General features: G+C 41.1%; 1 protein-coding gene across 49 annotated transcripts in view; it reads right to left on the bottom strand.

Moving 5' to 3' along the window:
• Positions 1-25,465, bottom strand: part of FNBP1 (formin binding protein 1) — a 92,008-nt gene that overhangs the window by 60,911 nt on the left and 5,632 nt on the right. For all 49 annotated transcript variants that reach the window (XM_088177315.1, XM_088177301.1, XM_088177302.1 and 46 more), the window contains one exon: positions 1,752-1,867. In XM_088177315.1, the coding sequence (XP_088033441.1) occupies positions 1,752-1,867 (116 nt within the window). Of the gene's footprint in view, positions 1-1,751; positions 1,868-25,465 lie in introns of those variants that run through there.

The following is a 25,465-nucleotide window of genomic DNA, read 5'->3' as shown; positions in this document are numbered from 1 at the left end:
CAGATGCATGATTTATTTTTCTTTTTTAATGTCCAGCACTGTTTTACCTCAACACTTGACAAGTCTTCATTTTGTGGTTTTTTTCTTTTATACTTCTAACTTCTTGGTTGCCTGTAAGCAGGCCTGTGTTTAAGGGCTCCTTGGGGACAGATATATTTGTCCTCAAACCATAAAAACACAGAAAGGCAAGAAACAAATTGACCATGTTTTTTGGGAAGTCCAGGACAGAACAGGAAATAAAGCTCAGGAATTCATAGTTTCTACATGTCACAGGTAAAACAATCTTTCACTTTCGTTTACATGTTGTTTGTGTGTTTATTTTAATAATTAAGCTCTTTACACCTGGAATTTGTCATCCTGAATACTCCAGTGAGTCTAGTGCAGGATTGTTCCTAACACAGGCCAGCTCACCCAGATCCTCTGCTGGGCTTTCCCAGTCTTAGTCACATTCTCTTTGTTCCAGCTCATTTTCCCTCTGTAATTCAATCTCTGCTCCTCTCCATAGGATGTGAGCAATTTGTTCCTGCAGGAGTCATTTTCTATTTCCTGCTTGTCTGAAGCTGAAACCCTGGGGAACCCTCCTGGCATTCCCCTGGGAGAGCACACAACCATCAGGGCAGGGATTTATCTACAACCAGCTCCTCATAAATCACAGGCCATTGTGCATCTCAAACCCACTCAAACACAAGCAAATTGTGGATTTTTTTTTTTTTTTTAACATACACCGTGTTAGATATACAGATCAACTGAAACCTCAGATCCCATCTCTTTAAAATCAGAGAAGATGGAAAGAGTTCAAGATTTATTATCACCATGCAAATAAAAGGTGAGTTAATGGAGGGGTTGGGAATAAATATTCCTGCTCTCCCCCTCCCAGTTAACTCCAGCACTTCCAGTTTAGCCCTGGTCACTAGTGACTGCCAACAATGTTGTCCCACAGGCAGCAGCAGGAGCCCTGTGTGCTTCACTCCCTTCTAACCCCTGATCACTTCTCATTTTTTTTTCTACCTTACTGGGAAAAGCAAGGTGATATCTACTCCTATGTGAGGGTTCTTAGCACCTCTTCCCCAGGACCTGACCTCAAGGAAGATTTTTTTTCCTGTGTCTGTTCACACATACTCATCTCTGTCTACAATCAAACCAGACATGGACATGTAGAAAGCACCCAGCAGGAATTATTTGAGATTAATTCACAAAGATCTCTGCTCTGATCAGGAAACACCTCCAAAGATTATAAAACTGTAATTCAAATTTCAGGCTGTAACCTTCTTAAGTACCTAGGAAAAATTACCCAGGGCTGGGGCTGACTTTGTGACCTGCAGTTCCTCCCCATGCACGTTCAAAAAGGGCCTGTCTTAGCAAAAGAAAACCTAAACTTGGCCTAACAAATGATCATTATTCTGTGAATTCTTAAACCCTTCAGCATTTCTGCACAGCAGCCCCAATTTCATGGAAAACATTACAGTGCTGTCCTCAAAGCCTGAGCCATTAATCATGCATAAACCATGAGTAAGCCCTAGAGTGCTGCTCAGCCATCTCAACAATCTCTCTTTTTGCAAAATACATGATTACTAGCAGATATAATACAACAGGGTCTTAAAATTAACTTTTACTTTTCAATCTCTAAATGAAAGCTGTTTTCTAAAAGCCATTATTATAAACAAAATCACCACTGACACAGCAAACTTAAAGTTGATTACAAGCTCTGAAGAGATGCAACTCAAACTCCAAAATTTTGCATATTGACTTACCTAAGCTGCTTTGCATAGCTGAGTTCAATCTCTGTTCTTTCTTTTACAAACTTGATGTACTTTTCCAGAACATCAATACCCCACTGAGTATGTTTTTCTAAGTTGTCAAACTGGTCCTGCAATGAAAAAAAAAAAAAAAATTTAGTCTCATTGAACACAGAGACAACTAAAATTAATTAATTTACAAAGGGAGTATTGCCGTGTTGTTAATATTTTCCATTTCCAGTTAGATACTTTCATAGCGAGACAGGTTTTTAATCAACAGAAATCTTTATTTTAACATGAGCCCAACTCAGTAACATTCTTCATTACTCACTTCTGAATCAGTTTCATTCCAGAAATACTGGCAATCCTATTAAATACCATTTTCTAATACAAAAACATACTTAAATGTAGGATAAGAAATAGCTACTCTTGACAGGATTTTGTTTTACTCTGAAGAACTAATAGAAGTTCCATGAACTCGAGATCTGCTCCTAATTAATAATTCTGATTTTCATATGAAAATTGTAGATTTAAACTCCGGCTTTGTCAGTGCTATGAATTTAAAATGTTATTCAGAACAGTTAATCTTTCACAGAGCAGTCTTCAATTGCTCTGTAGCCTGTTTTGTTCTAAAATAGATGACATGATGCCCCCCAAAATGACATAAGCTGTGTTTTCTTGTCCACCTCCATTTATACACAGATACTACTCTGTTCTTCAAATATTGTTGCCCTCAGAAACAGTCACACATGTTTTCAATAAAATCCAGAACATTCCACAAGTCAGTTTGGGATTTGCAAACGCCAAGAGAAATTAAGCAACTTTCAATCCAAATTAATTATCCAAGCCAGTTTATTATTATCTGCAGATTTCAATTATAATCACCTTATTTTTCAAAATGTGGTTACTTCAACAGCACTCAAATTCCACAAGCCATTCTACACAGCTTTTCAGAAGTTACTGTTTCTACAATACTTGAAATATAGTTTTTAAACTGTAATACACTGAATACATATTCTGACAGACATACAGTATCAAATAAACAAGGGCTTTAATATCAGCCTAACTTATGTGGCATCAGGTTTAAAAGGAAAATAGAGAGTAAATTTGTACAATCTACAAATTAGATTGACCATGTTTTCAAATAAACGATACAAAGCACTAGATTTGGGTGGGATGCTGAGCTGCTACTACCAAAGATTCTGACACGAGTGATGCTCCTCTGCAAAAGATTTGGCCCCTGTGACTCAGTTTGCAGAGCTTTCACTGAGTTACAAAAGCCAGACAGGCCCACTCCCTTTAGACACTGAGCAGAAAAATAATTGAAAGCTACAACAAAGCCTTGTTTGTGAATATGTTGCTTTTATCAAATACCACTTTCTGCTCTGTAGCAGATCTGGCTGTGACACTGAGTTGCACTGGTGGCAGGAGGGACTCTGCCAGCACTGAATACATGTACACAGGAGCTAATAAAGAAAATTAACCTGCTAATAAAACTGCTTAACTGTAATTTGAAGGGGAGAAATAGGAACCATGTTAAGTAGACAAAATTTGTAAAACATCATCAAGAAGAGAGTTAAGGCAGCAGGCAAGACACGTGGAATGGGACACACAGGGTTTGTGCATTGGGTTTTTGCTCTGCTTTAGCATCAGGGACTATTTCAAACCAAGTCAGCCAAACCAGACTAGGTTTCAACTTCAGTTATGTCAGTTCTAGTCAATTAAAGAGGCACTGGGGGCAGAACAGCAAAAAAAGTAATAGTATAAAGTTACAAAAATAGTAAAGAACTACTAAGTGCTCCAGGACTAAGTGCTCCAGAAACTACAAGAAAGTGTTTTAAGGGCAACTGAAGTAAAAAAATTCAAACTACACAGAATAAAAGCCTTATTTCCAGCAATATAGATCACCTTGAACCAGTGTAGCATCAGTCACTCAGAAAGAGGATGTGTGCATTCTGCAGAAAGGGAATACCCAGACTAAAAACGTACGTGTTTGCGTATATACAAATCGCAGTTTCAGACAGTTGCACGGCTGGGGAGAAGGCAAAGTCAGGGGTCACAATAACAATGCTCCTCCTCCTGCCAGAGGGCTCAGCTCAGCCTGGAGCCAGCACAGAGAAGCAGCTTCTGCTCTGCTTCAAATACACCTCTCCATCTCTGGGATTATGCTGGAGTCAGGAGAATCATGCAAACATGGCCTTTTTAAGGTTTCTGATAAAGAGGTCTTCTAGCTCTCCCACACCCTAGTCTTCCACAATTTACATTGTTTAGCATAAACACATGCATATAAAATAAATACCCCATGGGGAAGTCCATTAGTCACAGGTTTACATGGATTCACACACTCCTGATTTAGAGAAGGGAAATCTCAGGCAGGGAAATTCACTCTGTAATCCCTGTAAGCAAATTTAACCACTTTTATCAGATAGATCATATTACTACCAAGAAATTAGCTGATTATCCTATTGTGACCCCATCCAAAGAGGAAAGGTCAAGGTTTCCCAGAGGAAAGAATGCCTTTCAAGGAGATCCTGCCCTTCAAGGTAATTCAGATTTCAAGATAGAGCAGGTTCACCCTGAAAAGGCAACCCTGGTGGTGGCTTGTCCAAACCTCCCACCATCATCCCACCCTGAATCGATTCTCAGAGCATCATTTAGATCAGAGTTTGAATAAAACCCAGAAATGGCTCCAGGTAGCTGCCTCAGTGTGGGCTGGCATCCCACAGAGGGTCCTGCTGGGCTGTTTCTAAACCTCACTAGGCCAGGTTTGGTGAAATCAAACTCCCAGAGGAGCAGTGTAAGAGGAGCACACGGGGGTGCAGCTGTCAGACAGATCAGCCAGGGGAAGATGCTGAATTTCTATTTATAAAGTGAGATGAGGCACTTGCCCCGTGCCAAGCTCTAGGCAGAGGCAGCTCAGAAGCACAAGCACTGACCTCCACCTTGGAGAAGAGAGGCAAGGGGAAGTTGAACTCTCTGCAGATTTGCTAAAGAGAGAGTTTCTGTTCTTTTCTGGGCATGGAACGGTGCTGGCCCAAGGGCCATTTCACTGAGCAGCCAACGCCCCACAGCACTGGGGTCACACATTCCATTGTCCCTTCCCTTTAGCAAAGTGCCTTGAGGATGAAAAAAAGTCAGTAAAATTGGCAACACCATCACTGGCTGAGCATGAGGTTCCAAAGGAAGGGCAGTGCAGCCAGGGGGACACGACACAGATTGTCCTCATTCCATGCATCTGGAAGGACACTGAAGGTAGGCAAAGGCTCTGAGTTACAGGGAATGAATGGTAGGGAAGACAGAGGGCACGAAGTGTGCTGATCATACAGCATAACCTTCAATTCATGGAGTCCCAAAGTCCAGGGATACATGTAATCAATACAAAATAGGACTTCTGAAAAAGAGATTTTTGAGAACAGTTCACAATAATATCATGCCTTCAAATAGTTAATATTTAAAACACTTTTTAGAAATTGATATACTTTTCTGAAAGTCCATTACAAAAATGCATTATCAGTAGGAATCTAGAGTTAAAAAACCTCCTCAGTTATTCTGGAGTCTAATGAGAACAACACCTGTTTTCAGCACCAAGTGCACCAGCTCTGGCAGAGATGGTTTGTGCCACTGCAGCTCTGCAGGTTCAGCCATCAGCTGCAAGAGGCTCAGGTGCCCCATGAGCTGCTGTTTCAGATTTCAGTTTCAATACACAGACTCTCCTCTGTTCATTTTTGCAGCATCCTCACCCTTCCAGCCAGGGAGAACATTAGGAAACAATAAACTCCACAGGGCTTTAGCATTCAAGAAAACAAGGCAAGAAATATGATGCAATGTTCAGCAAGAATGCTCCCACTTGACCACAGTGGGGGAGAAACAAAAGGTCACACAGCACCTGTTTTCTCTGAAAAAGAAACACCAAAACATTTTCTAGAAGAATTTGTTACTTTCATCTGGCTCAGAGACTGGTTCACACCTAAGAACATTCTTTGAGCAGAAATACTGCACTGACAGACAGTTGTCTATCACAGTAGGCTCTCACCACAGCCTTCATGTTACCATGTCCTTCCAGCCTGCCAAATCTCATCTTCTCCCAGTTTCAAGTGCCTGTGTTTATTGTAGTATCAGCTTACTAAAAAGAATAGACTTCTAATTGACTGTCCATGTAATTAAACTGCTTTTGTAACTGGAACTTATCCCCCTTCATCAGATTCCACCACTTCCCAAAGCCAGCACCACGTGCCACTACAAACACTTGCCCAGGTGATGGAGGAGCTGACCCACCTGACTCACAGGTGGGAAAGCAGAGCCCCTGCTGCTTAAAACAAACTGCTCAGAGCTTTACATGCTCTTGAGCATGCACACAAAAAATTGAAGCTCAAAAGAGGGAAGTAGAACTTCACTCATTAACTTAAACAGGAATTTGACATCCAAGTCCCCAGAATGCTTTGAATATTTTAACCCTAAGGCAAAGTGTGTTTCTAAATTCATTTTCTAACTTCATTTCTGTTTCCATTAATTCTCTCCTGGTGCTTTTACTGCTGCCCAAATAACCTTCCATCCATGCATTCTTTCTGAAATTCGGTTGCATGCTTGTTACCCTGACAATGCTTAAAATGGAAATAGTGCTGCCCATTTGCTTTGCTTCATTTGAACAGTTTTACTTTAAGCTGTCAAATCCCCTTCACTTCTCAACTGCCCTCCTGAAGTCACATTCCCCAGCTATGCAAAGTATTTTGGGAAGAGGAAAGTTAGCCATTAGGGAAAAAAAAAACAAAACAAAACAAAAAAAAACAAAAGAAAAACCTTCCCATTTCTCAGCCATATAACATGGAGTACAACCAATTATTGAGCAATAAAGTGTTATTCATGAGGTCTTTGAAGATCAGCTCAGTGACATATTCCTTCCTCTTTCTAGAAGGCTTCCATCTATTGTGAAATTGTTCAACACAGGGTGTTGAGATCTGATGATGGATCTTCACTTGCCACCAAGACACTTCTTCAGCCTCAGCATGGACTGAAATAAAGGCAATGTCCTCACTTTTCTCTTGAGCTGCAGCCTCAGTGTCTCTGCAGCCAGACTCACCCTGCCCAGTTCCAGCACACAGCCAGGCCAGAAGGACTGGGGTTTATACTTGGTTTCAACCGTGAACAAAACATCAGATTCTAATTCACAGATTAATTCTGCAATTTAAATCTTCCTGCCAAACCTGTCCAGAGCAGACTGAGCTGGCAGCATTTACTGTACCAGGCTAAACTGTCACTGTCACCCTTTCTGCTGCTTTCACAGGTGACAGTGCAGAAGTGTGAAATTAAGAATGCCAACACAGAGACAAATATTGAAGAAAGACAATGCTGAAAATTCAGATGCTAATAGCAAATAAAAAGCCTTTATATTTAGCATATGCCTCCTGTAATTGTAATGCAGCAATACAATAAAAGACCCAGGACTCTTGAATGTTAAGGATATTTGAAGACTTTTCTACTATCTCATTCCCCAGTGAGTTTGATTCTGTTTCCTCACAAGATTATTTGTTTACATACCGTCATTAATAACAAAAATAGTAATTGGGGAATTAATAGCTAATTTTTACCTCTGATCACACCTTCTCCTCCCATATCCATTTATTTTTTAAACACTCTCATTGGCTTTCATAGGCAAAAAGGAATTAAAGTGAAGATCAGGAATACATTACAGTGTTCAATTTCTAAATTACTTTTTTAGATTCCATGGTTTAACAACTTCAAATTATAAAAATAATTAACGAGATGATGAGCCCTTCACAGGCTCAGCTGAGTCCCATATGGCACTACAGTGCTGGCAGAATACACGGGAATTCAGATCACAGATCCTCAGAGACCTACAATAAAGCTATATGCAAATGTTAACAGTCTCCAGGCAAATTAATAATGAAAGAAAATGCATAAAATACAGGCTACCACTGCAAGAGCCTTCCAGAAAACAGAGATGAGTAGAAAATACCAAAGTAATTCAGCATCTGTTGACTCAGCCACTACTGATGAGAATCAACTTCCCACACAAAACTTGTCAGCAACAGTCAGTGAAACCCTCAGTTAATGACACCAAACAAACATCCCTGATTATACATGGAACACAGGACACCAACCTTTCTCTTCCTGCAGAGACAAGGAGCACTCACAGCAGCGTGGAGCACAGAGGGATGGGGCAGGGACACCATCTCTGCCTGCTTTACACTCCAGGCACTGGTTGTTTTCTGAGTGAACCCTTCCATTCCCCCACATCCGGTTCTTGTTAACAAAACTATTTCTGATCACATGCATTTGTCATGCAGATCACCTCTTCAGCCACATATGCTTAATTTCATTTTACCCTTCAAGTGTTAAATAAATTCCTCCTGACCTTTCATCACCAGGATGCCTAAATATGCATGATTTCTGCTTGAGCTGAATAATAAATAGCCCAGAGAAAAAAGTAATTTTATTTGCCCATCTTCATCTTCCTTTCATTGCCATCCCCTGAACACATTCTTCTATAAAGCCCTCAAAGTTAACTATTCCATCTCTTCCATTCACCTGGGAACTTGATCTAGCTAGGAGATCACAAAAAGAAACATGAGATTCTTTGCTGTATTATTAGGAAACTGAATGCATTTCAAACCTGTGTGAAGGGGATTTGACAGAAAGAAAGAGTGGAAACAAACTATATTTTAGGTTGAAATACCTTTTGTGTTGCTAAATAAACTCACTTCTAATTGTCTTGCCTATTTCAATAGACATTATGAATAAAGCAGTTTCTAGGCCATATTTCAGCCTTTAAATGCTTACCCTCTTCAGCATTTTGCTGAAGCTGGAAAGTAAAATAAGTTCTAATATTTCTGCCAGCTTTAATTTGGATAGAAAATAACATTGTCCCAGTATAATAGCAAGGCCCTTTGCACAGCCTTGTAATTGCTTCTGAGACCAACCAAACTCATCCCCACCCCAAAAACCACCTTCCACAAACTCAAGAGTGACCCCTCCTGCTAATTAATCCGGGGTGCTGTCCCACAGGCAGGTTTTGGCCATACCTTAACCGTACCTGGATAAAAACCTGACTTAATTTAAACGAGAAGCACTTCTGAGAACAGCCATGAGCAGCTGGCACAAAGGCCAGCACCTGGAGAGCAACATGAATATTCCAGCTGCTCTGAGGCATGGCCAGCCCTGGGAGTACAACCAGATCATCAGGGCTGACAGGGATCCTGTTTGATTGCAACATCTCACTAAAAGATCCACCTACAGCAGAGCAGCACAGAACACCCCCCATTAATGAAAGGGGTGAGTTTTGTACTGGTGAAGGTTAAACCTCCTTGCAGAGAAGGTGCCCAGCACCAGACTAAAGCACAGCACGGGGTTACAGTGAACAGCAGCAAAGGCAACACCGAGCTCCAAAGCTGGGCTGGGAGGGGAGAGAGGCTCCCTGGGCAGCAGCACAGAGCTACGGGTCAGCAAGAGGCCACCTGTGCCTGCTGGAGAGGTCACCGGGAGTACAGCCACGCTCCCACCGTGGTGACCCACTTGATTTATTTAACACCTATTATGGAAGCCTTGCAAAGCCCAGCACGTGGTTCAAGGGGAGAGGCTTCCCGGTGTGAGTACAACCAATGTCACCGACTGCCAAGGCATCCACACACACACACACACACACTCTCAGTGTCTCAGCTTCTCGTTCTCTCTGCTGACAGCTTCAACCGTGAAGTGAAACTGCTCCTTTTGCAGCAGCCGGAAGGTTCTGAGTCAGAGGCCACAGCAGCAGTGGAGCTCCAGGAGCAGGTGATCCTGCAAGAAACCTCCTGCTCCTGCCCCCAAGGGCTGCTCTTAAAACTGCAGCAAAGAACCGTTCTGACCAGAGCCCAAACCCTCCACCTCTGCCATCCTGGTGTCAAACCAAGCCTCCTCCTCCCCCTACGCCTGTCGTATCCTGCAAAGGATGTGGTAAAGCAGAACCCGTAGTCCCTCCATGGCAACAGGGCCAGTAACTGTGCTAACACAGCAGCCAGGAAGGAAGGTGAGAGAGGGGATGTTCCATCCGAGAGAGGATGTGGTTGTTGGTACTGCAGCAGCTCACAAAGATGCTGAAAGAGGGAAGATAAGAGGGGAGTGATTAATTCTGGGGAGTGGGGAGGCAGGAGGATGTGACCAGCTCACTGCAGCACGGCAGAGCTGATGGGCAACAGGTGATCAAGAGAAACAGCAACTGAGCCAAACACTCGATAGTGAGGGACAAACACAACTACCCTTGGTTTTCTTGGAACAAGGGAAATTTTGATGGTAAATCATGTAGGTTACATGTCCTGCACAGCATGGACAGAAGTCCATCCAGCATGGAGCATTAAGTGCTATTTTGGTTTTATTCAAACAGGCACCTGAAAAGGCCATACTGAGGTTTCACCTACTGTCAGCAGTGGGAGATTCTTCTAAAGATAGCGTTGCATCTCTTGAAAGAGGAAATGTGCTTCTTAGAGGTGTCACAGTTTCATGCTCTTGAAAATGAATTTTATAGCTCTTTTCGAATAAGGAAAAGGCAAGGCTCAAAAATCACCATTTGCAATGTCCAAGGACACTTCCCATAGATGGCCATGATGCAGCAGCAATTCATTTCCTTCAAATAAATTTATACACTTTGAGGTTTGAGGCACTTTGCCACAATGAGAACCATCTGTCATGAGCAGCCCATTCAGAAAGGAACACTTCTTTTCAAACCTACAATTCTGCTTATAAAACACACTCTAGAAACCCCAGAACAAGACACAGTTTTGTTTCAAAATACATTATAATGTGCAAATTACAACCCAGGATATAAGAAAGCTCTTAAAGAACAAGATAATAAGAGAGAAACTTCAACTAATGCCAGATGTTAAGTCAGACTATTTTTATTGAAGAACTGGGTGCATTTCAACCGTTTAATGCACTTGCTCAGTTATTTAAATTGGAGACAAACATGCACATGCTGCCTCTTTTGGTGATTCTAACAATTGAACTGATTTAAGTGAATTTATTTGTACTAGGTATGAGGATAAACAGCAGAATCTAGACTTTAAAATCCAGACTCATTAGCTAAGCAGAGGCTCATAACTACAAAAATCTACTGGGGCCAGAGAGATGATGCATCTCTACCATTAGCATTAATTATACCCACAAAACTCATTAAAAAAAAACAAAACAACAAAGAAAAAACAAAGAAACAAAGCAATGCAACGCTAACCTCCTCCTTCTGCTCATCCTGGGGGAACAGGAATGGGAAAAAGACTTGGTTTTTGCTGACAGTATCCAGAGCTGCAGCCTGAAAGCTGCAAGGACCCACAGGGATTCACTGTTCCGTGCATTATAAACAAGAGCTTTGAAAATGAGCAGATCCTCCTGGTTCGTGGGGCTCTGCTGCTAGGACAGTATAAATCATGAGCTGCTGCACAGCTCCAGACCCGAGCTGCCTCCCCCAGGAGTTGCAGCATGGTAACAATGCTAAATATACGCTGCTCTTGTTCCAGGAAGGCTTTTCAGTTGACAAATGTTGCAACTTTTCACTGTTCCCCAGCATCATCCCACTTCCCTGATTTAATACACACCCATTTCTTCTGAAATTATTTGCAATTTTAGAACTAATTCCCAGTCAATCTTTGGCCGTCTGGCCACATCTTGGATTAACTGTTGACTGATTTTCATCCTCTTTTTTTTTTTCCCCCCAGTCTGTGAAGCTCTCCCTTAATAATACCAGCTGTTAAAACAAAGATCAACAAGAGCTCTTGCCCACCATTTCCCCTTTGGGCAGCTGTGTACTGATTATTAAAAATGAGCCATAGAGTGTTCCTGCTTACTGCATGGCATGGATAACTACAATAGAAAGCCAAACAAGCCTGCTGATCCATTTAAAAGAACACACACAAAAAAGGCAATTCTGCCCTCTTACCCAAAACCATACTGAATCACAATAGCAGAATCTTACCCACAAGAACAATACTTCCAACTGTAGCAGTCTGTGGGAATGGTTTTTTGGGGAAATCAGCTTTTTGCCCAACTTCATCACAAACCAATGTTTTATGCATCCTCAAAGTAAAAATTTCTTCATTAGTATCAAAGCTTTTTGAATATGATTCAGCTCTAAGCACACAGTTGGAGTTTAGAAAAAGCATTTGGGGGGATTAATTTGATTTTTTTTTTTTTAAATATCACCATTTAAAAACCATCAGTGACATTGTTACACTTTGCAAATAAGAGTCTTTGGTCTCCCTCTATCAAAATTAGCCCAAAAAGATAACAGTTACAACCAGCAAAGGTCTCACCAGGTATGCCTGGTATTCTCAACAGCAAAACTTCTAATCCCCACTAAATAAATCCCCTGGTGGGTGTAGAACTGAGCACGTGTGCAAAGCTCTTTTCTACACACGTTAATGCAAAGATGTATTTATTCACTAAACACAACAGCCCCTGCTCCTGATACTCCTTTTCACCTCCTCCCCTGCGAAGCCAGAACTGACCAAGCCCCAGTGCAGGCACCGTGTCCTTCCAGGATGTTTATGCAGACACTCAGAAAAGAAAAATGGTGTAAAAATGACTAATTCTGCTTAGCTTGAGGCTGACTCCTGGAATCAGTGGAGCAATGGCAATAACTAGGGTTAAAAAAATAAGCCCCCCACTTCAGAGTGTTCCAAACCCTTCCCTAAAGTTCAAAAGAAAAGATCTGAACTGACTGTTCCCTCCTCTCATTTCCAAATTAAATGGAACAAACCGCTGAAAAACTTCTTTGTAGATGGAGTTCAAAAAGCATTTAATACCTTAAATACCATGACATGACAAATACAATCCTAGATTTTTCAAGAGCCACTTGACACTCAAGACCAAATAAGATTACTGCTGTGCCTGAAATATTTCTATCTGCCATTGCATTCCATTTTTAATCCAGAAATTAGATTAGGTGCTTCCACTCTGATCCAAGAAATAGTGAAGTTTCCAGAACAGGAAGATTATCAGAGATATATGCAACTCAGAAGTCTAATGCAATGGATAGAACAATGTCAAAGGGCATAACATTTAAAATATCTGCAAACAACAAAGTTGGTCATGTCAAAATATATTAACAAACTCTGTTCAAAGTGTATTTCATAATTCAAAATTATCTATTCATACAGTCCACTCTGTGGAGTGGAGTCAAGCTACACTGGCAAAAAAAATTTATAAATTCTGGACCTAGGCCAGAAATAAAAGCAAAGAGCCAGAAGAAAGCTGTAGGGACTCTATGCCTTAAATCCATCTATTAGGGTTTCCACACAGCTTTTTTATTACAGTAAGACCTGGCCCCTCCTGCAACTGTAAAAATGGCAACCAGGACAGTCCTCTAACATCCTGTCACATATTTTTCTTTCACCTTTCTCCTCTCCGTTTTTCACTGATAAACATTCAGAGAAGAGCTTAACCCCAGCTGCATCTGCACTCTGCAATGTCCTACAGTCAGGCCATTTATCTCAATTTTTACAAAATTATTGTTTCATTCTGATCCCACTTGCATAAAATATTCAGACCTTAAGCTGATCCTTGCTATGCTTCTCCTCCTCTACAAAAGACACCATCACTTGTACAGCCATAGAATTACAAAGCTAAAATATGGTCAGACCAAAACTAATGTGACAGCTCCACCACTGACACACCTTGCTAAGGATCAGAAACATCCACCTGTGCATCAAAGCATGAATTACTATTGATAATAACTTCAATTACTTCAGTCTCTTATCCTTTGGAAGAAGAGAGCATATCTTATTCTCACATGCTCACTTCTGTGACATTTCTATGGAGTTCACCCTCAAGTAACAACTCCCATTAACTGTAGTGTGAACTTGTGTTACATCAAAGTTTAAATCTGAGGAAAAGTAATCCCATTTCCCTGAACCAAATAATCACAGTACAAAGCCTCTCAAACTCCACTGGGTCTCCCCCTTCTCCCAACAGAAGCCTCTCTCAGCACTAAGACTGCAGCAAAACCAAATGAATGCATCAAAGTAGGTGGAATAAGAAGGGGGAAACATTGTGCAAAATGCTGACCCACCAGAAGCATACAAAGCATTTTGTTCAGTGGTGACAATGAATAATTTAATCTGAGGCAAATTACCAAACAAACATCAATTAAATTACATGCTAAGACTACAAGAGAAAGTTCTCCCACACACATTTCAGGTTTGCAGAGTCAATAGAGCAGCACAAAGCACCCAGGATGGGGATGGAGTCATCCGGGCTGCTCACTCAGGGATACTGCACATTCTCCATGGGACATATGACAATTGCAAGGATCTAAAGAGAAAGAGGTAAATTGAACTCCATCACACTAAACAAACACTCACACAAGAAGAAAGAGACCACGTGTCACCCAGTCTTGTAAAATGCAATAAATCAGAGTAGGGGACTCTTCCCATAAATGACACTTATGAGATGTGCAGAACTGGACTTTATAGCACAATTGTCTCTACCATATATTAATTTAAAGTGCCTGAGCACCTGATCAGAGAGCATTTAAAGCAAGCTGTAAGAGCAGCAAAGGCTCCCCAGTCTAACAGCAGCCTCGTTGTGCTAAGTGCTGCCTTTACTCCCCCACATCCAGAACCGGCTCCAGCTCTCAGAACTCAGAGCCCCGTGTGGAACCACAGCGTGGCCAGCGAGGCTCGGTGGTTTGCTGCCTGTGCCACAAGGGTGCTCAGGACAGCCACACTCCGGGCCCCAGCACACAAAGCTCAAGTTCACTGTGCTGACCATACTGTGCCAGCCAACACAACCTAAAATTACAGTTTCTAGAAAGTAGGGCAGCTACAGACTGCCCAAACCTTTTGGTCTGGCTCCATACGCAGCCTCCGGCCTCTCAAAGAAAAACAGTCCGAACATTTAATGGAAATAAATCAACAATTACAGTTTCTTTTGACCAATATGGCTTGGAAATCTAAGCATTAGGAATAAATGACATTTTTGCTGTCCTGAGCTAGAAGAGCAACATCCTTTGATCCTTTAAGTAAGGACTGCTTCCCTCAGCAAGGATATTCTGCTCCTAAGCTGGATAGGCAAGTCTAGCTGAGCAAAAGGGGTAATCCAGTTTTCTTGTGACAACAACCTCATTTCCTTAGGTTCCAAAACCACATGTGAATATTTTATAACTCATGCTATAACAATGATACCATGATATAGATTTCAAGCTTTCGCTGCACTTGAAGAAATATCTTTACAACGCTAATGGAAGTTACCTCAGTAAACAGCCTCCTATTAATACAATTTTCAGACAAAGTTGTGAAGAAAATCACTACCCAATTTAAAGCAGTGTTTATTGGAGCCAAGATTAAAAACCACACTTGGGTCACATCAGTCTGACCACTTGCCTCTGCTCACCCCATCCAGAACTACATATTTGCCTCAATCCAGGAACAGTGAAACAAGGGACAGCATGGAACACTGAATTTTTTAGCTTTCACTAAAATATTTGAGTTCATCCTCCAAATAAAATCATCTATTTCAAGACCTTGAAAATTGACTTCTAAAGTTTTAAACTTTTTGTAGTTTTTGACAACAATTCATATCCCTTTCCAGCGGCCAGGCAGAATATTGGTTTTGAGGGAGGAGGGTGTTTGCTCTCCAGACAAAGACAAAAAAAAGAAAAATGGTTAAATGTCATATCAGTTCTACTCTGGCATTTAAATATTAACTTAAAATGAAACTGAAAATACACATAAAATTAGGCTGAGACTGCATCCAGCCTCATTAAAACCACATTATATTAGTTGACTTAACTGCAAAGGCAAATATTTTTTCAGCATAAATCCTATGCATAAAACCATGCAATAAACATATCTAGATAAAGGCACTAATAGGAGGCTCATATAATAAGATATACAGTAAAACCTAGAGCACAATTGAGCTCCAAGACAATTAACACTACCAGGAAAAGCTCTTACTAACTTTCCTAAGCCCAGGACGCACAACCTTTCTGAAATGCAGATCTCCAAATTCTTTATAAAGCTGGTAAGGCTACGGCAAGCAGACAAGAATTTAAAACTCTCTTTTAAGGAGTTTAGAGCCAACAAAGCTCCTGGTATTTCAGTGCCATTGCAGGCTCTTCTAACACTGCAGGCATTTAGAAGCACCAGCAAATTAATATGCTGCACCAACTCATTTGGTGAACAATCTCATTCAGATCTTAAGCTGCTTGTCCAGGGTTCTGAATGTGTGAGCAGGCTGAAAAAATCTGAGGCGCCGCAGATATTTCCTGAAAGGGTGCTACAGTTTTTCAAGTGTAAAGCTGCTTGCTGTACTTTGGACTGGTTACTGGGACAGCAATAAAAAAGCATTCTTGTGTCTTGAGGGCAAACAAAACCAAGACCACCACACCACATACATCATGATGTGCTTAGTCAAAGGACTAACACAAACCATGGTTAAATGTTATTAAAATCTTCGTCATGGGGAGCTGCTGGTTACGTTTGGGTCAGTGTGACAGCACAGTGTGTGTTACAGGAATATTTGTTAATTAATTGCTTTATTAGGACTTTGTAATAGCAAAGTATGCTGCTCACAGAGCACATGGGGTGGAACTTTGTGACTAAAGCTACAGATATGTCATCCTGATTTCCACTCTTCTCACGTTCCTGGAAGATCAAGTGGAAGGCTACCAGCACACCACCAACAAATAAACACGGGCAATGCTTACATTACAACCTGCTCCTTGAGTTTTCCTATCACAGCAATAACAAACCAAAAGAGGATGGCAAGCACAGCGCTGCTCTGTTCTGTCACTGCTGTGGGAGGAAGTTTAACAAATGCTTGTCATTTCCAGAAAGTAATGGATTCCCCAACTCTGCCACAAACAGTGCCCACAAATTGCACGCAAATCTGTCACAAATTCACTTCTTCACAAGAAGAATGATTCTCCCTTTAACATCAGCAGCTGATAACATCAAACACAGCCAGCTCACAGATGAAAATACTGCAAACAGCTTAAGAGCAGACTGACATCTCACCAGAGAACCATAAATTTAGGTCAGCTCATTGCTGTGCTGTTCAACAGAGGAACATGAAGCAATGTGATGTGCACAGGAAGATATTGGTCACTTGGGCTCAGTGTTTCCTGCAGCAAGTAAAAAACTGCAGCCCACTTTCAGTGTCACTGCTGCAAACTTGCTGCAACTGGACACACCTGCAAGGTGGAGACCAGGTCATTCCTTTCAGAAAACAGAATTTCCCTTTCTGCTAACATCCACAGGATTCACAGTGCAGTACATTCCAAAGAGAGATGAATGTGTTTCTGACATTATTTTTGCACAGAACCATGTAGGGCACCTCACAGTCACATCTTTAAGGAGTAATTCATTCCTCAAATGAAAAGAAAACACACACATTCCATCCTCCCTTTATCAGGGATGTGTGAATACCACCCCCACACAACTTCAGAAGTCTAGATTGGGAGAGTTTTAAGCAGATGCCATTAAATATTGATGTTGTATTTCATTTTTTTGCATGACTATTTATTTGAAGAGAATTAATTAGTACATTGAGAAAACTCTTTGAAATGTGGCTGTCAGACATACACACTTTTTATAACATCCAGGGAACACTACAATACCTAAAATAAATTGTACTATCAGCTTGCTATATTGCTTTTCAATATCAGAAGATACAATAAAATAGATACCCTCTATTTTACTTTTAGGTTTGTCCCAGACAACAGTAACTATTCAGTAGTTACAATTTCAGAGCACAGAACATTCATAACAAACATGGGCACAAGAGAAATTGCCATAATATACTCCAGACCAGAAGAGTCATGAAGATATGGGAGAGGCTGAGGATTTCCACATCCTTGAGTGTCTTGTGCTCCATCCTTCCAATATTTCTTGTCTTTAATTCATTTCATATAATTTGCAAGACAGGGACCATCAGTGCCTGGATTGCCCAGTGCCTACCCAGCACAAGAGGGTGATCTCCAGGAAAAAATGCTGTCAACAAAGCCAAGTTCATGAAACAAATACATATTAAAATGAAAAAAAAAAAAAAAAACAAAAACAAAAACTCAAGGTGCTTCTGGAACAGTACAATACTTTAAGCACTGCACTTAATAAAAGCAGAAATCCAAGCATTACAAGGATTGACATCCTAAAAATGACACTGAGGCTTTCCTCAAGTCTTGTTAGATGGACTTCCAAATAATTTATTACTGAAATGAGACTATACTAGCCATTTGCTCAAAAGTGGAAGATATTAAAGGGCAAGTTCTTATTTTTCTGGAAGGGACACCCAGCTTTGGATATTACAGTTCACTGGTGCAAATGAAAACTCATCACCTCAAAACACTTCTTAAATTTTCAAGGATCTTGCTGTTTTATCACGTTGCCAAGTCACTATCAGCAAGTCTCTCTCTGCTCTGGGTGTCCCAGAAGTTTTTTTGCTGTTTCTGTGGCACTGGGTGCATTCAGCTGATCTACAGGGCCCTTGGTAAATGTGACATTTCTGACACTCAAGTCTGTGAGAGGTTATCACACTGCACTTTAGGCAACATCCTTGGAAACAAAAGTTGCAAATTCTAAAGTACACGATGATAAGATAAATCTTCTGACTAATGCAAGAAAGGCAAAACAAACTGGTTTTGAGAATAAATAATTATTCATGGGAAGGAAGATGCATGGGGGGGACATGGGAAAATAATGGGATATTAAAAGGAAGAACCTGCCCTGCTGCAGATCATTAGAAAAGTAAATTTTCTCTTTAGCAGAGGTCATGACTAAGGTGTATCTGCACAACAATATGTCAGCCTTCCTCTTCTTCCCTTTTCCCTCTTCCTCATATCTATGCTTCAGCTTCCAGCCATTCTAAGGCTGCAGCTCTGCCTGTTGGATTAAAGAGCTCTCAAACACACAAGAAATGCTTTTGTTTGAAGAACAAACAGGAACCTCCTGTCCAACCTTTGCCTTCAATGGGCCTGAGCTACTGATCTCCACACAGCAACTGCAGCTTCTGGGCTCAGTTCCCTGACTGTCCCATGACTCCCCAACTATTTTATAACACAGGGATAGACCAGTTGCTTGATGAGCAGTTGAATCATTGAAAAAATATGAAAGAGGATATTGACTTGAATCTGCAAGATGCTTTATCTGCCAAGCAAGGAAAGCAAGTTTGGCCTCTGAACCAGACTGATTCAGAGAGGAAGAAGAAAACAAATGTGTTTACCCACCTACAAAGAAGGCAGGGAAAGAAAGAAAATTTCTCATGAATTGACAAGAACATCCCCTCCCACAGTGAGGACAATGAGGTCACTCAGTGCCCTACAGTTGTTCCAATGACAATACCTTCCACTTAAAATAGTTTTGGGAAGATACAACTCCGGTCCAAAGGTTGAGTCAAAACTGCTCCCAGCCAAGGAAGGGAAAATAAAGGGTTTGTTTTTCACAAACCCTGAAGTTCAGATCCATCTCTCCAAATTTTTGGCAGCTAATTCATGGCCCAAACTGGTGGGCCAAGAACCACTAGGACCAGTGAAGTTTATGTATGGGAGAAGACTTGGGCAGAGCATCCCTGAAGCCAGCTCTGATGACAGCACCTGCCAGTTTCCATCAGGGACATTCAAAATTCACAGACGTTACTGACAAAGAGCCACCCTAAAACATTCCAGCTTTCATGAAGTCCTCAGGCCTTACGGATATACTTGTAAAGCATTCCAACATTCTGGAAAAATAAAATTACTGCTTACCTGGCTTGGTCTGCAGAGTGAGATGGACCAAGACAAAGTGACTGAGAACTGAGAGCAAGACAGAGCAGCTGTCATGTGGGCTCCTCACTTTTATTTTGTATTTTTGTACATGAATGACATCCATAATGATCAGTAACATCTAACAGGGCTACTGACACTGTAGTTAGTTCTTGCTTATGAGCACTGACTAGACAGACTACAGCTCAGTGATCATGTTCCATTCCTCCTCCAAGTTAAAGAGAAGTAAAACTCCAAATAAACCTGAATATAACCACAACATATTTATCCTTATGAAATTCATGCAGATTATGGACTCTGCAAATGCACACAAGCAAACAGTCTTTTAAAATAAAGACATAACACAATATGCATAAGACCCCACATTTCCTCTGTAGTGATTGTCGTTTTAAAAATGGTGCATTTCCTGGCTCTAATTCTACTAATTTGGTATTTGTGACCATATCTATTTTTGGAACAGCTATGGAACACATACACAAAGGATAGAAAACAAGTTCTAAATGCAGTGCCATGAATAGAGCTGTATAGTTCATGCATCTTTTCTTCCCTAAGAGAATCTGAGCATTAAGCATTGCACTACACAAAGAAAATGTATTATGGTCCCCTTTTTAAGGGTGATTTGTGCCTATGGCTTTTTTCTGTTACTTTTGGGTTCATCTTCTGGTTATTTTCAAAATTCTCCTATCCACAAAAGCCTCTTGAAGTGCATTAGGGCTTACACACTAGTCCCAGACTGTTTAATTTAGCCCTAATACCTTGAGGAAGCTTCTTCTGTTGCTGCTCTGATTAAAGAATCAGTCCCACCCCCTGCCAGGAAGGTTGGATGGATGCCTTGCCCCCAGAGGGAAATCAATAGAGCTCCACTGACCAGCACCTCCCAATGTGTCAATATACCATGAATAAAACCCCTCAACACTTCATTCTTACATTCTAACTGTAAGAAGGGGGTCTGAACTTCCATTATTTTGACATTTTTCACTTGTTCAACTCTCCTAGTGTGGATTCTTGCTTTTGATTCCTCTGTCACTATTCCATTTATTTTTATTCCCAGAGATTAATCCACAAGCAAACCACAGAAGACTACACCAAGCCAGCAGCAGATTCAAGTCAATACAAATGTCTATAATTGTGTGCATGAAACCCATAAATATCATGTAAAATGTCTTTTGACCTCTGTGTGAATGGAGCACACCATTCTGCCATGCTGTTCCCAACCACCATGTACTTCAACTCAACTGCTAATAGCCAAGTGAAATATTTATACTTGTATTGTTTAGCTCAGCCAAGTTTTTTGTTAGTGGAACAATTCAACACACTCCCATTAAATGCTGGCACTGTGATACCTTTCTGTTCAAGACTAAGTATTTTCCAAGAGTGATAACTATGCAGACCCAGTCTCCAATGGTGCCTAAATTGGGTGTATGTGTTTCAAAACAGCACATTTTCTAGCAAAAATTGTCATTTTCCAACAATTTCAGCTTTCTTATTTCAAAATAGTTTCATGTCAATCATACTGAACCTCTGGAAAAGGAGCTTTCAGCAATTTTATACATAAGACTGATATAAGGATGATGCAGGCAAGAAACAGAATAGAAACCACAATTCAAAAATAAAATCAGCTCACAATAATCCAGAGGAGGAGGTGGTGGGGAGATGCTCACACCTACAATGGATGCAAGCTCCTGCCTCCTTCCAGGGTGTTCTCCTGGGCCTTCCATGCATCTCAGGACACATGCAGCCACACAGCCAGAGACACTTAATTTTATCTTTAAATAGAGCTGGAACCTAGCTAGCCCCCCCTTCCAAAAATAAGGCTGTAAATCCCCAGGGCACTGATTTAAATAGGCAGCGAGTCACACATGTCATGTGAGATGCATTCTCACTGCCTAAAGGGCTGCCTGGTGCAATTTTGGGTTTCAGGTAAAGCATGCAACCATCATCTGGGAGGGGTGCCTCGATCCTGGTGGTCAGGCTGGCAGTGCTTTGGGAGGATGGAGCTGATGATGATGTCCTTGAGCAAAGCAGCAAAGGAACCCCTAAGCAATATGTCCATCACTGAAACATTTGCTTAGGAGTTGTTTTGCACACCAAAAACTGAAGCCAAGCTGTGCAGTTTTTCAGCTTTTTGCATGTTGACTTACAAGCACATGCCAAAAGCATCCTGTGCAAAACCCCAGATGTTTCACAGCTCCAAAGACTTGTAAGGAAATAAAGGCTCTTGAGCAGCACATAGAACTCTTTCCTCTCACCCTTTATTTTTAGGCTTTTCCAGTGACTACACACGAGCAAAAGGATCTCAGACTGTTATACTTGGGAGAGAGAGCCAGGATGGGTGAAAAAATATTTATGTAGTGGTCTATTGCAGCTCTCCCTGTTCATCCACTGCCAGGTTTTCTTTTACTCAGCAAAATCTGAGTTACACACTCTTAATGAATGCCACTCCTGTAAGACCCACATTTGACAGATCAACAGCCCTCAAGAGGGCAAGAAATATTTCTCTTCCCTATTTAACTTTTGTTTGAGAAAACACACTTCCATTCACTCCCTGCTCCATGCCTATCATTTTTTTTTCCTTTTTGTAAACACAAGATAAAAGTGCTAAAGCATTTCTCTCTGCCTAAGAGAGTATAATGCAAAGTGAAATATGTTATCTAAACACATTTTGAACTTATTTGCTAAAAAATTCCTTCAGGCTTTCTGCACAGAATAAGTGAATGAAAAACAGCAGTGCACACAATTCTAGATAAAGCTTTTCTTTGGGGATGTTGTCAAATATCCTTCCACAGCGAGTAAAGATGCAAAGTGCAGCCACAGAAATCAATGTATATATATTCTAACCAGTATGTCAACTCCACTTAAACATGACATGGTAAAAGCCACATGAAATAGCAATACTACAAAGCCAAAAGAGGACTGCTAGGTCTCTGCACTACTTTTCTGCTTTACTTCTGATCTAATCTTCATCTTTTGCTCCATGTTTATTCCTTCCCCCTGTGCACCCACTGTACTTTCTCCTGATCCCATCAAACTCTTGACTTGCTGTTCCTAATACACTAATCCCATTGCACATCCAGTCTGACAGCAAGTCACAATCCCACCAGTCCTGCTCTCTCTATGTGCTTTTATCCAAGCTGTTTTCCAGTTGCTGGTTCCTTGTTTTCTTTGTTTAAATTAATTTTCTCCTCCTGAGCTCACTGAGCTCATTTCTGCTGTTTCCTTCACCCTACCAGTCCTTCTTCACTCACTGTCAGAACTGCCAATTTGAATTATCTCTCCTCAAATGACCCTCTCCATCATTCCTGGCACTTCCATCACAGGAACAGTTCCTAGACAAGCAGACCCAACTGTCTGTAACTAGGTCCTGGTGTGATCCCTACTCCTCCTCCTCCACGTTCAGCCTCTGGAATCAGGTGCTTTCCTCTCTGCCCATACACCTCACTCACCCTCAGGTGAGTGTAACAAGAACCAGTCCATGACAACAGAAGAACCGGTTTGCTGCTCTTAACAGAGAATAAGAGTGGTCAGAGGGATCTTTACCTTGACTTGGAGCAGCCATGATTTCCATCCCCCTCTCCCCTGCTCGCTGACCTGTCACACATCCCAGATCCCACTCAGAGCTGTCCTCCAGCCTGGGTGCCAACAAGGGAGTCTGAGAGCAGAGGAGCCTGCCCAGCTCCACCCTGGCCCTGAGCAGCCATGGCATGGGGAGTCTGGCTGCTCTCCTGCAAGGACCAGACTGAGCCTTCTTCAATTATTCCGTGGGTGACCTCATCTTGCCCCACAAAAATCCCTCCAAGGCCAAAACGTAGCCAGCACCCAGGAAGATTTGGTCAATAACATCTTTAATGAGTACAGGCAAAGTGGTATTTTTCCAAGGACTTGCAGGTTTGCCTAATTGAGGAATATTTTCTCAACAGCAGCAGCAAGGATGTCCCTGTTCAACAGCTTCTGTCTGCCAAATTTCAAAACCTTGCTCCAATGAATGGGAGTGCTACAGCTTTCCAAAAAACCAGAGGCACCGTGTTCAGCATGTGCAATACACTGATCCTGGTAACAACGGGATGATCCTGACTGCTCTGAAACACAAAAAGCAAGAGGCAGGCACAGAAAGAGGAAAACTGCAGCCTGGAAAAGATGGAAAAAATTTAAACAGCAGAAAACAGGTGATTTAGACAAAAAACGTTAAACACAGTCTCAATAAGAAGGGCTCTTAGCCCAGTCTAGAATAGAGTGTGAGACACAGAAAACTGTCCAAGGCACCAAATAAGCAATTTCTTGGAGCAAAATCTCCAGGACTGCAGCTAGGAATAAGGAATATACTCAGAATCCCTGCAAGATGATCCTCCTGCCACATAGGTAGCAGTCCTTTATCTGCACATCCACAGACTCAGAGCAATAAAATTAAATTTTTCAACTATAAAATGAATAATTTATGAGAGAAATTGTACCTGCTATTCCCAGAGGAGTAAATCTAAACACTACAAACTACCCTTCCCCTTCAGGGAATGGATGGTACTGGCAGCACTGACACCAGCCCCACTGCAAGGGCAGAACTGGAGGCTTTACTTCATAAAAACACTTTTAAATATCAAATAGCACCACTTGAAAAACACTAAACAAGAGATGGCCAAGTGACACATTTAATGGAAGAAATCTCTATTATTTCAGCTACAGCAAGAAGAATAATCCACTCTGGGATTTCCTCAGGATTAAGGACTATCTGGGTGACTTGGTAGCTCATTGGGGACCATCCTTCTAAACCAGACATTAATTCCCAAGTGACTCCTTTTCAAGTTTTATTGCTTTACAGGGTTTCCGAGGGCATCTGGGGGATTGATGTTGTTCTTTTGATTGTTTTGCCAATTAGGCTGACTCTTCCTCAAATAAATTAAGGACAACATTGCAACAGAACTGCTTCTTTACATCGTTTACAACATGATCTGCTTCAGTGCTCAGCAATGAACACCAGGCAAAAAATATTTCTTGCACTTTACTTACAGAAGAGTTAATCTAGAAGCCCTTCTACAGTTTTTTTTTTCCATTTTTAGATGCAGAAAGAAACATTTTATTTAATTATGCCAACAAGCCATTCTTAATAAACTGAACCAAAAGAAATTATTGACCAGGTTAATAAGGTTGTCTCCAGAGAATATGGAAACAGCGATCATGTTAAATTCCAAAGGGATCCAAACCACTCCACCACACCTGCTGAGAAGAAAAGCTAAAAGCATCATATCCTGTACATACATACAATACATATACACACTACTTTTGCTCTGTTTTGTATTTTAGAGCCAAAGCCATGGATTGAAAAGAATGGCAAAGACTGCAATATGCCAAGAGACAACAGTTTTACCAATTTAACCAGCTTACTGTTGTCAGAAAAAGAAAAATAAATTGAAAAGCAGAGTTTCTAGGGGTGAAAGGAACAAGAGAAGTTTCATCTGAAGCCTATGACTATACTGAAGGGGGAAGTTATTTTAAAATATTTACATGAACACTAAGGAAACTCAACAAACCATTGGATTTTGACAGCTGGACTGGATTCCATGTATAATCAATCTCAGCAGTAGTATTTCAAACAGGATGAAAGTGAATTTCCAAAAATTCATTAGCAGGTTACCTGTCCAGCAATCAAAGGCAATAATGTAAAACAGGTTATTAAGTTACCATGTCACAGTGCAACAGGGGCTCCTACTCTTTATGTGGAACTTAGCTTTTGAAATTCTGCTTTAAAAGAGTGTTTTACAGCTTTTGAAATTCTGCCGTAAAAGAATGTTTCACAACACGAGTAACACTAATGAGCTGCAAAGAGTCCAGAAAAACATCGGCTCGTGTTTGACTGCCTTCCCCATATGGTTCAAGGAAGCGGGGGATCCTGAGCAGCCACAATACGGCTGCAAGGGAAAACACTGAATTCTGCAAGTCCTGACTCACGCTGAAAGACCGTAAATCCCCCGTGCTTTAATGAATAGGTAGGAAATACGAGAAT

This window comes from Sturnus vulgaris, chromosome 22 (genome assembly GCF_052056855.1).
Source record: "Sturnus vulgaris isolate bStuVul1 chromosome 22, bStuVul1.hap1, whole genome shotgun sequence".
Taxonomy (NCBI): Eukaryota; Metazoa; Chordata; class Aves; order Passeriformes; family Sturnidae; genus Sturnus; species Sturnus vulgaris.
This window is presented reverse-complemented; position numbering and strand designations above follow the sequence as displayed.